This window comes from Pleuronectes platessa, chromosome 9, assembly GCF_947347685.1.
Source record: "Pleuronectes platessa chromosome 9, fPlePla1.1, whole genome shotgun sequence".
Classification (NCBI taxonomy): Eukaryota; Metazoa; Chordata; class Actinopteri; order Pleuronectiformes; family Pleuronectidae; genus Pleuronectes; species Pleuronectes platessa.
Genome location: NC_070634.1, coordinates 8,442,739 through 8,455,389, shown reverse-complemented (window position 1 = coordinate 8,455,389; position 12,651 = coordinate 8,442,739). Strand labels below are relative to the sequence as shown.

General features: G+C 44.6%; 2 protein-coding genes across 3 annotated transcripts; one reads left to right on the top strand and one right to left on the bottom strand.

Annotated features, from left to right (window-relative positions):
* The first annotated feature begins 1,531 nt into the window (after positions 1–1,531).
* On the top strand, positions 1,532–4,510 carry chst14 (carbohydrate (N-acetylgalactosamine 4-0) sulfotransferase 14). Its single transcript, XM_053430673.1, has 2 exons — positions 1,532–1,975; positions 2,797–4,510. Exons 1-2 carry the CDS (start codon positions 1,688–1,690, stop codon positions 3,622–3,624), a joined length of 1,116 nt encoding a protein of 371 aa, XP_053286648.1. The 5' UTR covers positions 1,532–1,687; the 3' UTR covers positions 3,625–4,510.
* Positions 4,152–12,425, bottom strand: cep135 (centrosomal protein 135). 2 transcript variants are annotated; one of them, XM_053430669.1, is made up of 26 exons: positions 12,213–12,425; positions 11,728–11,861; positions 11,449–11,639; positions 11,195–11,362; positions 10,561–10,702; positions 10,357–10,441; positions 10,125–10,253; positions 9,754–9,969; positions 9,567–9,632; positions 9,254–9,404; positions 8,929–9,161; positions 8,684–8,839; positions 8,470–8,607; positions 8,218–8,295; positions 7,902–8,053; positions 7,603–7,718; positions 7,355–7,509; positions 7,081–7,136; positions 6,841–7,009; positions 6,633–6,743; positions 6,294–6,479; positions 5,957–6,166; positions 5,638–5,840; positions 5,433–5,537; positions 4,755–4,910; positions 4,152–4,539 (listed from the first exon to the last, which is right to left on the bottom strand). In XM_053430669.1, exons 2-26 carry the CDS (start codon positions 11,838–11,840, stop codon positions 4,518–4,520), a joined length of 3,507 nt encoding a protein of 1,168 aa, XP_053286644.1. In that variant the 5' UTR covers positions 11,841–11,861; positions 12,213–12,425; the 3' UTR covers positions 4,152–4,517. The 2 variants fall into 2 exon arrangements, with proteins under 2 accessions (XP_053286644.1, XP_053286647.1); XM_053430672.1 differs by having other exon boundaries at positions 4,767–4,910.
* Between the last annotated feature and the right edge of the window lie 226 nt (positions 12,426–12,651).

Here is a 12,651-nt window from a genome sequence, read left to right as displayed (position 1 = left end):
GGCACAAATACAATTACACACTTAAGAAGAAGGTAACCTAATCGTTACACTATTGCACTTCAAACAAGAAACACACAAACCACATTGCACAACTGCCGCAATTGATCCTGATCTTTGTAAGTGCGAAGTCACCAATTACTTCATCATATGAAATCTGCCCAGTAATCATGTGGTTAATACTGATCACAGACTGAATCATTTTACTTATGAATCACAATGTGCACAATAAAATGCACTAAATCCCCCCACTCCCCTGCTCCCACTCCCTCATGCTTTCAGTGAAGAGACCTGAGGTATACCCCCAACCCCCTCACCACTACTGACTGTGAGCTCTTCTAGCAGAAGTCTGCCTGAAAAAGAAAAAAGGCCTCCACTCAAACAAGGTTATTTGACGGTGACATTGCGTCATTGAAGGGATTACTTTTTTCATTTTTTTTCATTGCAGGCTCCCCAGACAAGATGCCCCCCTGGGTGGTTGACCATGTCGCCCATATCTAAACCTGCCACTGGGTCAGAGGGAGGTAAGGTTATGCATTTGTGTATTGATGCTGTAGGGAAGGTGACTTGTTACACAACCAACATTGCAGCTCGAGCATTCTGTTATTGATTTGAGGGACAGACGGGAATCTGATCTCATATTTATCAGGCAGTGAAGCATCGTCATGGCAGATGTGACATAAAGCCCAGTTTACTCATTTTATTATAAGAGCTGCTTCCATCGAATATTAGGTAATGCCGGTGATGTATAATTTTCAAATATTGGGGGAGGCTTAATCATTTGGATTATATGAATGGATAATGGATAAATGGAGAAACCAGCGTCAAGAAGGGTAAACAAATGAAGTGTGTGGCCATTGAGCAAGGCAAGGTGTGTAAAAGGTAGAATCAAATGAGTTATTACAACTCAAGTGTTGAGATTATTGCTCAGTCAGTTCACTTTGGAGACTGTGTTTGACAATCTATGAGGATTAAAGAACACTACTAAGAACTGAAAGCTCATGAACCTACAGTAGAGTGAAAGTGTCATTGTTTCGGAGGGTAAGGTTCAAGGGTTATTTGAGGGGCTCCTAAATTATGACTAAACAAAGACTCTGGGTCAATCCCTGTGTACACTAGCGGAACTACACCTCCCTGAGAGCCCGGGGGAACTTCAGGATCCCCTAAGAGGAGGTGCAGACAGGAGTGATCACAGCACCTCCTTCAGCTTGAGCCTGCTGTAGGCACGTTTATACATTGTGTACTACATCAGGAAATACTGAAAAGATAAAGAAAAACCCGAATGTTCTATACATTAGTCCTTAGAGGTGTTTGTAGCCTCTAGTGATGAAATATAGGCTAAAGCTGTGATTTTATTTTGAAAATGTTAACTTTCATAAATCAAATAGTTTTCTTAGTGACAGTCACAAACACATTGAGATCAAATAAATCATAAAAGAACGATTCACAATCCAGACTCAAGTAACCTTATCGCTGTGGTAATTAACTTATGGTAACTAATTTACAACATTTTTCCTGTTTTACTTTGACAGGTCAACCAGGAAGCGCAGTTTCCGCTGGCTAACTTGGCGCAGTTTAAAAGTTAAGAATGAATACGTGGTAGAGAAAAACAACGGTGTTTTTCTCTCGTGGTGTTTATCAGTGAAGTGTGAAGCTCTCCGGTGTTGATCGGACGCTCCGGACACTCGCTATGCTTCCCGGCAGCCAGGACTACGAGGTGAAGCGGACCGGAACGGCTCGGAGCGGCTCGGTGATTCACTTCAGGACAACGGTGAACTCCGTGCGCCGCCGCTCCGCCGTGCTGCCCTCTCTGCTAACATTCCTGGTGATCGTAGCATCCGGAGGCCTGCTGCTCATGATCGAGAAAGGAATGCTCAACAGCCTGGATACCCCTCCACCCCGGGGCAGCGGCAGGCGGATAGACCCCGTGCGACAGGCGGGCAAGCACGACTCGGCCCCCGTGGAAGTGGAGTCCCAGGTACGGTGAGAGTGTGGAGGCTCCGCGGAGCTTCGTCTGTGGGGGTTCACCTGGCGAGGGGAGCTCAGGGCGGCTCGCTGGGGCTCTGGGTTGTCCCGTGACTGGGTGTGAGGTCTTTCCGGATTAAAGTCTGGATGTGGAAGTGTGTGCAGGTTCTTCAATCTGGAGATCAAAAAACTATGACACGTTGTTTGTAATAAATGTATGTAATGTAGTAATACGAGCATTCCTGCAAGGGTCTGGATCTAATGGCAGCTTCCACCGTGACCTCTAATAAGAAGCTGAGTAGGTTTATATTGTCTGCAGGGTTACATGCTCGGTTAACATCCAAATAATTCAAAGGAGCAGATTCTGAGAAATCTTTATCTGTCCTCCCTTGTATGGCGCAATTTCCCCAAACACTGCACTTCACTTCCCATAACTTCATCAGCCCATATTCACAAATTGCCTCATATGGGGCATGACAAAGAGTGACATCATCTACACTTAACCCTCGACTTGAGTAATGAACCTCAAAGAGAACATCGGATTCCCGTGGGAGGGAAGCCTCCCCTAGGACGGACAGAAGGGCGATAGACTATGTGTGGAGCAGAGCACGTCCACAAAATAAGATACAAAATAAATAAATTATAATTCAACTTTTTATTCGCAGCCAGAAATTACTCAGGCAACGTTAAACAAACCCCTTTTTGTTTTTAGCAAATACGAGTTTTTAACATGAATGCAGAGTTGTCTCAATGATTGGAGTATTTACACAAAAGAAAATGTCTGTAATGCTTTTAAACGCTCTTAAGGTCCTGATTTGTGTTCACACACACCAGATCCTCCAGGAGATCCGAAACCGCACCATCAGGACCATGTGCAGCCAGAAGAACATGCCCCACAGCGTCTGGTCTCTGAGCCCCCTACAGAGGAAGACGCTGCTGCAGCACATCCTGGTCAACGACAAGCACCGCTTCCTCTACTGCTACGTCCCCAAAGTGGCCTGCTCCAACTGGAAGAGGGTCCTGAAGGTGCTGAGCGGCACCCTGGAGAGCGTGGACGTCAACATCAAGATGGACCATCGCAGCGACCTGCTGTTTTTGTCCTCCCTGAAACCCGAGGAGATCCGCTACCGCCTGAAACACTACTTCAAGTTCATGTTCGTGCGGGACCCCATGGAGCGGCTGCTCTCTGCTTACAGGAACAAGTTCGGGGAAATCGAGTCTTACAAGAAAAAGTATGGCGTTGAGATCGTAAAGCGGTACCGAAAAGGTCGCGCCAATGACCCGTCGGTGAAAGGAGACGACGTGACCTTTGCAGAGTTTGTCCGCTACTTGCTGGACGAGGACGTGGAGCGTATGAATGAGCACTGGATGCCGGTGTACAACCTGTGCCAACCATGTGCCGTGTCCTACGACTTCTTCGGCTCATATGAGCACCTGGAAGGTGACGCAGAGTTCGTGCTCCAGCGAATCGGAGCGCCTCCCTACGTCCGCTTCCCAGAGAGGCAGACGTGGTACAAGCCGGTCACCACGGAGACGTTACACTACTATCTCTGCAGCTTGCCACAGAAGCTGCTCAGGGACCTGCTGCCCAAGTACATTTTAGACTTTTCCCTCTTTACGTATCCACTCCCCAACACAACCACTGAACACTGCCGGCATTAGAGCTGCTCTGTGAGAGAGTTTGGAGAATATTTTTGGGAGAGAATCTTTTATGTTTTTTATATGCTTGTGGGACATCGACAGCTGTTACACAATTTTTTTACTTGAGATGTCCTCACAACGTTGTATAATGCTGATTATTGGAACAGAATAAGAATTAACTTTAAAACCACTAAAACTTGAAATCAGCTGCAGACACAGGAAAACGTTATTGAAACGTACGTTACATGCACTGTTACAGGAAATCAATCAGTTCACTACACATGGATGCATATGTAAATAAGGTTGGAAGACCAAACTTTGTGTTTTGTAGTTTGTTGGTGTAAACATTGGAAAAAGTAAAGGGTTAATAGCTTCAGCGGGCATTCAGTGGTTTAGCAGGCTAAAACGCACGCACACACACACAGGTGGGGTTTAAATGAATCTTGTGTTTTAAAGTATCTCTCAGTCATAACCTCTCTGTCCCGTCTTTTCTATTCACGAGTAAAACCAGAAGTTTAAGTTTAATGATGCATATGCCACAGTTTCGCTTATTTTGTATCATTTTATTTTGTGAATTATTAAATAATTTAGACATTATAAAAAAACAGGGGAAATTTTTTTTACAACAGGGCTGAACAGACACTTCTCTTGCTACATTGTGTGTGAGGTTGTTGATGAAAAATGGATTTCTGAGGCACTAACTCATTCACAAAGTTAAATCCTGTATTTGTCTAATCTATTATTGGCTGTACAAGATACTGATGGAAAAGTTAGGTCACAGTTTGCTTAAATGTAGGAACACATTTGTTATCCTTGGTCCTTCAGACTGGACTTGGAATGAAGAGGCACAGAGGAATGCTATGTGCTAATTATTTCTCAGGTTTATAAAGGCCTTCATAAATCACAACTGGACTTTAATCCTTGAAGCTCACACTTCTGAAAAGAGAAAGAAAATATTTCAGTAGAATATGAAGCATTTGTTAAAAATAGTAATGGTCCATTATTTTGGGGTTTCAGACATCAAAAGGGACATATTTAAATTTATCACCCAGATAATATTCCTTCAAACATCCAAAATAGTAAATTAAATTCCTATATGATATGTATGTAGTCCAGAACTACCCGCATAATTTTCATGTCATCGGCCTTACTTGTCTGCTGACCTGTCAGCTGAGCGGTCAAGACTTCTGAGGATGGAGGTTTCAGGGGAGAAGTGCTGAGAACCGGAGGAGACGCTGCGGGGCGAGGAGCTTTGGAGGGATGAGAAAGACAAACCCTGTTTGCGCATCTCCTGGACTGCCCTCTCACTGGGGACAGACAGACACAATCAGACAAGGTCACAATGTGCTGCACCTCAACTATGGTGATACATCTTTGTAACTATGTATTTGAGGAGTTAACTTAGATAAGCACTGCATAAGTGATACTTCTACATAGTTGCTTAGGTAGAGCTGAAGAGATTAGTCAATTAGTTGATGGTCAAAACATTAAGCAGCAACAAATCAGATATATTTCACCCATTTTTTCACTAGCAATCATGGATTTGTTTGAGTTTTGGAACGCTGCTAAGACAAAACTATTTGAAGATAACTCACTTTATTGAATTAGACAAGAAAACAATAGGCAGTTATTAAAATAATTGTTATGAGAACAGTCTGAGTTTTACTGGTTTTACAGTCATTTGGGACATTTAGTAAAGTCTACATCCTGATAACATGCTACATCAAAGATGACATATTAAGACAGACCTAATGGGCTCCAAGATTGATCTTGGGGCAATAGAGGAAATGTCAGCATCAATGTACAAAAACAGCATTTGTTGAACTCACCGTTCAAAGCGTTCTGTGGTCAACTGTCTTTTCAGAACGTCCATCTCCGTCTGCAGCTGAGACACTTTGCCGCGGAGCTGGGACACCTCCCTGGCATGCTCTGCACTGTATGTACACACACAAATAATATTCAACATCTTTCCAAAGTGATATTTTAGTTGATTACAATTTGTTCAGGCACATATGGTGAATAGGATTTATTTACGTTTTGCTATCAGCCAGCGCGAGCCTGTCTCGAAGGACTTTCAGCTCCGACTCTCTTTCGCTGGCTGTAAGATGAGTTTGGAACTCCTTGTGCCGATTGGAGGAGAGTAGCGTCTCCAGGTTACGGACGGTCAACCGCTCACTGGCCAGTTGCTTCTTAAGTAGCTCCACCTCGGACCGAACATCCTCCACCTCTCCTGTGACCTAAAAAACATGCACATGCACATAAATTCTCATGACTGACAACTGCTCCTAGTGAGCCACTGGCATCCCCTGGGGAATGCAACACTTCTCAGCCATGACAAGTTATCTGAGCTCACCCTCTCCAGGTCCATGCTTTTGGAGGTGAGCTGACGTGCAGTGAGCTCCTTGCCAGAGTCCAGCTTGACACAGAGCTCCCTGACAGAGGCCAGATCTGAGAGGAGAGCTGCCTTCTCCTCTTGGGTGTTGTGTAGCTCCTCCTCTAGCCGGGACATCCCACGAACCAGCGAGGATACCTGGGCCTCATAAGCCTTCAGCGCTTGTGTGTGCTTGACAAAACAGTAAGGGGTAAGTACATCAATCCACACCAGAATAATAGCTTTTAGCATATGACGTCTGTTGGCAGTCTAACCTTAACCCAATTATGAAAGCTGCTTGTTCCAGCCTGTCTCTCACCTGATGGATTTCTCTCTCTTGGTGGCCAACAGTATCTCGGAGGTGTCTGCGCTCTGTGTCTGAAGAGAGCAGCTCCAGGCGGATGGAGTTATTGAGGCCTTCAGACTGCAGCAGCTTCTGCTCGCGCTCCTCCACCTCAGTGTGAGCCATTCTGAAATGCTCCAGTAGGTTCCTGTTCTCCTGCTCCTGTGGGTCAAACACACAGTGAAATGAGACGGAGCAGACGGCTACCGCAGAGGCACTTCATATATAGATAACGCATCATCTGAAAGTATCACAGAGAGAGTATCTATTACACAGGTCGTTAAATGGCTATAGGAGAATACTGTTCTCTCTTGCCTTTGTTGCCATCAGTTTCTCGATTCTGGACACTTCAGAAATGTATGAGTGGACCCTCAGTTTCAGTTCGTCCTTCTCATGCATAGCCTCCTCCATCTCCATGTGCACAGCCTGGGTAAGCACACAGAAAAGCAGAGCTGATGTTATTTATTCGTCATATTCTTTCATAAGACAAAAAAGAAACAACTGAATATGAGGTAACAAACACCTGGTTTTCTCTGGTCATCGTGGCCAGGTCTCCTTGCAGCCTCCTGTTCTCTCTGATTGTGATTTCCTTCTCTCTCCTGAGTCCAACCAGCTCCTCCTGAGAGGCGTCCAGCTGTCTCCTCAGGCTGCTGATCTCCCTCTCGCGGCTGTTTAAGGCCCCCTGCAGCTGGCTGCAAGAACCACATGTTATATATTTTTTTATTTATCACAGCACTTAGAGCCTTGAGACCAAGATACTCACGCTAAAGAGGTATCCAAGTTTAGAATGGTATGTTTCACTTCTTCAAGGGTCTTTTCCTGAGGAAATAGAAAGAAAAAATATCAAAAACAATGTTGTCTTTATGAGACATTTGTGTCCTTCATCACTTACTGTGTATGAGATTTATGTATGGACAAGAGGAATGATAACAAGGACCGATAACCTTTTAATTGTACATACATGCATGCCTGTATCATCTTAAAACAGACTTGAACTTGTCATACAATAAAAGATGGTATTTGTTGGTGATAGCTACTTTTTTGGAAAACTCCTCCTCGATAGCAACCAGCTTTTCCGTCTTTTGATCTACTTCATCCTGCAGAGCATCTTTCTCTCTATCCAGGGTAGAGATGGACTTCTGAAGAGCAGCCACGTCCTCCTTGTGCTTGGAGCCTCGCTGACTTAGCTCCCCTGGGAGACAGACCCAAATCAAGAAGACAGCTAAGCAACAACAGAGGAAGAACAACACATGTCCTGAACCTCATAAAATCCATAAAAATGTACCTATTCTCTCCTCCAGTTTCTCAATCTGCTGATGGGCATCATGCAGCTCATTCATCTTGATAGACAGTCTGTGCTGGGTGTCAGACAGTGACTGTTCCATCTGCTCCTGTAGCAGCCTGCAGACAGACAGGGTACAGCTCATCTATTAAAATTCAAACATTGTGGCCAGTTAGTGGATGACCTAATCAGCCATGGCCAGCAGGATATTTATATTACAATTACCATTTATCATACTTCCTGAGTGCAGCCATATCATTCATATTTAAACTGCTCAACATACATGTATTTTCAACACAAACCTCAGAGCGTTGGACTCTGCCCTCTGCTGGGCCGCCTCCTCTGCATTCTGCACCATGGCATTAGACTGAACCTTCAGATCCTCCCCCACAGCCTCCCTGCTCTCCATCAGCTGACACACCTGGGACTGCAGGTCCAGTCTCTCCTGCTCCAACTGCACCACATTAAACTCAATGAGCCACACAAAGCAACATGAAGCTATTTAGGACCAAAGTTACAGCTGTGAACATGAAGTAACATTTCCCATGTTGGGTCCTGACTCTTTTGAACAAGCTCCAGTCAGGGGGAAGTGTTTGAGGCGATTTACAGAAGACTTACACTCTGAATAGCATTTTCCAGGTTAAGAATCCTCTTCTCCTCGCCCCGTCTGTCTGTGGAAGCTGAAGTTTGGGCAACCTGCAAAATGTTGTCTGTGTTAGGCTCAAGCAATTGATATAATGTAAAATATAGCACACAGATCACAATATGTCCTGAAGAAGCTGGAGCTGATTTATTAACTTATCTATGTATATCACTATGATAGTTCAGCAGAATCATGTGCAACATGAATGTGTTTACTCGAGGACTGACCTTTAACCTTTCCATGAGTGTGTCTTTTTCATCCGTCATCTGCTCGATTTTGATTTCTGCCAGTTTAAGCTCTGCCTGCAGTTCCAAGACGTCAGCTGACATATCTTTGCTATGGGCCAGTTTTAAGTCTTCTTGAGTCTGAGGGAACAGGAAGATTTGCTCTTTAGAAGTGTAGAGTAAATAATATCAGGTAAATACACAAGTTCAAACTCACCTGCATAAACTGGGTTTTGAAATGGTCTCTCTCATTGCAGAGGGCCTTCACATTGTTTTGGATGTCCTCCATGTGCTTCTCAAAGTCTATGAGAGCAGCCTTCAGCTCATCTCGTTCCTGTCGGACAAGGAGCAGCTCGGCCTCGGCATCACCTCCCTGAAAGATAAAGCAAGTAGACTTTCTGTATGATGTATGAGCCAGCTGAGTGCATCAAACTCTTGAAACAAAATAGTCAATAAATTTACCTTCGTTGCACGTTTCAACAATGGACTCCTTCCTCTGCCTGGACTACGACTTGGGCTTAAGTCCAGACCACCTGCCCCTCTGGCCCTTTTGTAGCGCTCAGCCTCCTGGCGATAGTAATCCCTCTCCTCCTCTAGACTCTTGACAAATGCGTCCAGACGTGACGGGGAGCGTTCCCTTCCACAAACACCATGTTTAGCCCGCATGGTTTCCAGCTCTAGCACCAGGTCTTTGTCTGGTACACAACAATAACACATATACGTCAACAACTTAAAGCTGCGATAAGAACAGCTTTTAACAATTGAGCTATACCAGACTGTTGCTTACCAGCTGACATCACTTTCTCAATTTTGTCCTGCAGCCTCATTTTCTCCCCTTCCAGGAAATTCGCCAGTCCCTCCATTTTCTCATTTTGTTCTTTAAGCTCCAGGAGCTGATCCCGTAGACGGTCTTTTTCAAAGTCACCTTCAGACTGCTCCTGAATTAAGACATTAACAAATTATCATATGAGTTTGTGTAACACAATATAATTGGTCGGATTTTTGGGCAAAGACTTGAGGTGTATGTTAAGTTAATAACTAAATACAAAAATTCATTGATATTCCTATTAAAAAGAACATAGAATATGAACAGTCAATACCTTTCTTAATTTTGTAATAACATCCTCCAAGTCTTCAATGATTCTCTGCTGCTTCTGGATCTCTTCCTGTTGAAAAACATATTTTTGCACTGTTATTATTCTAACTCACATGTCACACTTGATGCCTGTAAGCACATAAGTACATTTGTATTTGGTTGTTTTTGTCCCTGAATCGTATTATTCTCACTTTAGTGTCTTGTAGTTCCATGTCAACTGTTTCCAACACCCGTTCTTTGTCCATCTCCAGCCGCTTCGCAAGGTCGTCGATGTGCGTAAGCTCCTCACACAGCTCCAGATTCTTTAAGGACAGATTAGCCACTTCAGTTGAGGCATTGTTCTTCTTCTGTTGCAGTCCTTCTACCTTCTGCTCCAGTGTCCTGTTGGTCTCCTGCAGGTATTCAATCTGTGTGACATTAAGTATTAGTACAGACAGGAGGGTGTGGAACAACCTTCTTCTCCTCTAGAGGAAAAAGGCTGAAGACCACTGTGCATATTCCCCAGAAAAATCCCAAATGTTGATTAACAATGGTAAACATCCTCTAGGATAGTTAAACTTGCCTGAAGGTTAAGATGAGAAATAAGTTTCTCGTTGCTGATGTTCTGAGCCTCGAGGGAAATGACATCATGGGGACGTCCTCCCTGAAGAGCACGGTTCAGACGTTCGATCTCTTTGTCCCTCTGCTCTACCTAATAGAAGTATAAAAAAACGAAATAAACATGTAATGACCACATATTAACATTTAACATACGTGACTAGGATTTTGTTTGCCTTTAGAGATATATTTCTTACCTGAGTATTTAAGTGTTTTATATATTCCTGAGCATTTTCCAGGTCTAATTTGACCTTTATGACGTCTTCCTGCAGCTCATGAATTCTACCAATCAAAAATGACTTTCAGTCAAACAGAAATAACAAGCATGTCATCACATCCATCAAGAAACTACCAATACTCCTCTCGACAACACAGTTGAGCTGCTTCAAAAGAGAACAAACCTTCTATCTGCCAACTGCAGCAGGTCAGCTACGTATGGATCATCGGGCTGCAACGCAGGGTAAGCTGATGCAGAGGAGGGAGGTATGAGCTCATCAATCTGCATCCTCTGACGTCTGAAAGGAATACTGCGCTTCTTTCCACCTGGGAAGGTCATCATTAAAAACAGATTTTTATTTAGTGTTTGAAATTGCCAAAATGCCAACTATCACTTTCAGTGTGCTGTTGAACACCCTGTTCAGAACTGGTGTAAACATCTGTCCTTGTGATGGGATCTCACTTCCCCAATCTATATGCAAATAATCATGAACCTCGCTTGTGGTAACAAAGATCAAATTATGTTGTTTCTACCCAGTATGAATTTACAAATGTGTCCAATGTCAATGTGTTTGTGTGTCGGCACCGTCTATGGTTGGCACGAGCAAGAGAGGCAGAGAAAGTTAGGATGCATTTGCCTTCCCACAGCTAGAAGAATGTGGTCACATGTCACAGTTCTTTGAGACCAGATCTCAGGGCACATTTGAGTGTGCCCACTCCTGTACGTAGTGCTGACCACTGATCAGATCAATCAGGATGGATGTTAATTGCAAGTTTGAATTGGCTCAAAGAACTTACGGTCAGACCCCTGGTATTTACCTGGTGTCTGCACCACAGCTTGCATGTTCTTCTCCTGCAGCTGCTGGATGCGCTCAGCTTTCGCCTTGCTGTCCTTCTCCAGGCAGCGCACCTTGTGCACATACTGATTGTTTAAAAACTTCAGGTCAGAGGTGTCATGGTCCAGTTTCCTGATGTGGGTCTTGAGCTCTGAAAGGAGACAGGGTTGCATGGAGCTGTCAAACATGTCAGTGGGTCACAGAGGTGAGAGTGTAGGGGCTGGTTTAACAACCGACCTCTGGTGTCACGCTCCTTCTCCTCCTTCAGCTTCAGCAGCTCAAGGTGCAGCTCGTTGTTCTCCCTCACCGTCCGGGCATTGTCTGTCCTGTAGGGCTCCAGAAGAGCATCAACGTTCCGGCTTTCCTTTTCCGTTTTACCTGCTGACAGTTTGGCATTTCGCAGGCTCTCAGTCGTGTGGACCAGGTCACTGTAAGACAGGGGGAAGATCTCTCTCAAATATCAACTGGGATTATGGGATGTAGCAAAGAGAGTGCAGACAGGCTTTGAGGTTTCACCTGAATAGTTTCTCCACTAGCGGCAGTGACTCTATTCCCAGTGGCTGCCTGTAGCCCAGCTGATCCAGTCGCTTCCTCAAGTTGACGAACTTCCTCTCTGCGGTGCTGTTCATGGCTGCGATGGGACACTGAAGCTACAGTACAGCCCAGCAGCGTTTACATCGATTAGCAAGGCAGCCACAGCAAGATGACACAACACACTATGTGTTATAGAGTAGATGAATTGTTGAGTCGTGTGCTGGTCACAGTGGCTAACTTAACCAGCGGGTCGTTGTTGTTGTTGATTACTGTTAGCTAGCTAGCTTCAAGTTAGGTAGCAAATCCTCCATTCCTAGACAGGGTTGTGTGATATTAGCATTTAGCGATGTTATCTAGGGACATACCCGCTTTTCGCAGGTGGACGGTGGCCTAAAGCCTCTCGTCAGTGCTGCTTGACAACAGTTAGCCACTTTGATAGCTTCAATCTCAGGGTTGCCTCAACCTACCGTACTTGGCGTTTCCCCGGCAACTAACGTCAGCTTCACCGACGTCAACGTAACTTTACATCAACCACAGACACTTGCAAGAGATGCATTATAGCGTCGGTGATTCTTAACGTGAAGTTAGATAATAAACAACCCGAGAGTCGACATGATTCCGCGGTAAAGCTTTTGAAAAGAGCGCCGCTGATCTCCGGTTTGGTTTCGTCACTAAGGAAGTGAGACGCCGCAAAACATCTGGGGCGGCTCGTTTTGTTAACCCGCGCTGTCCGCACAGACGGCGGAGGGGCGGGGTGGCCACAGGATGAATGAATGGATGGATGAATGAATGGATGTATTAGTGGATGGATGAATAGCTAGTTAGACACTTTATTGATCCAAAGGGAAATTTAGGAGAGATAACTTAACAGATTGATTAAATATATGTAATTGTTAAGCAGGGCCG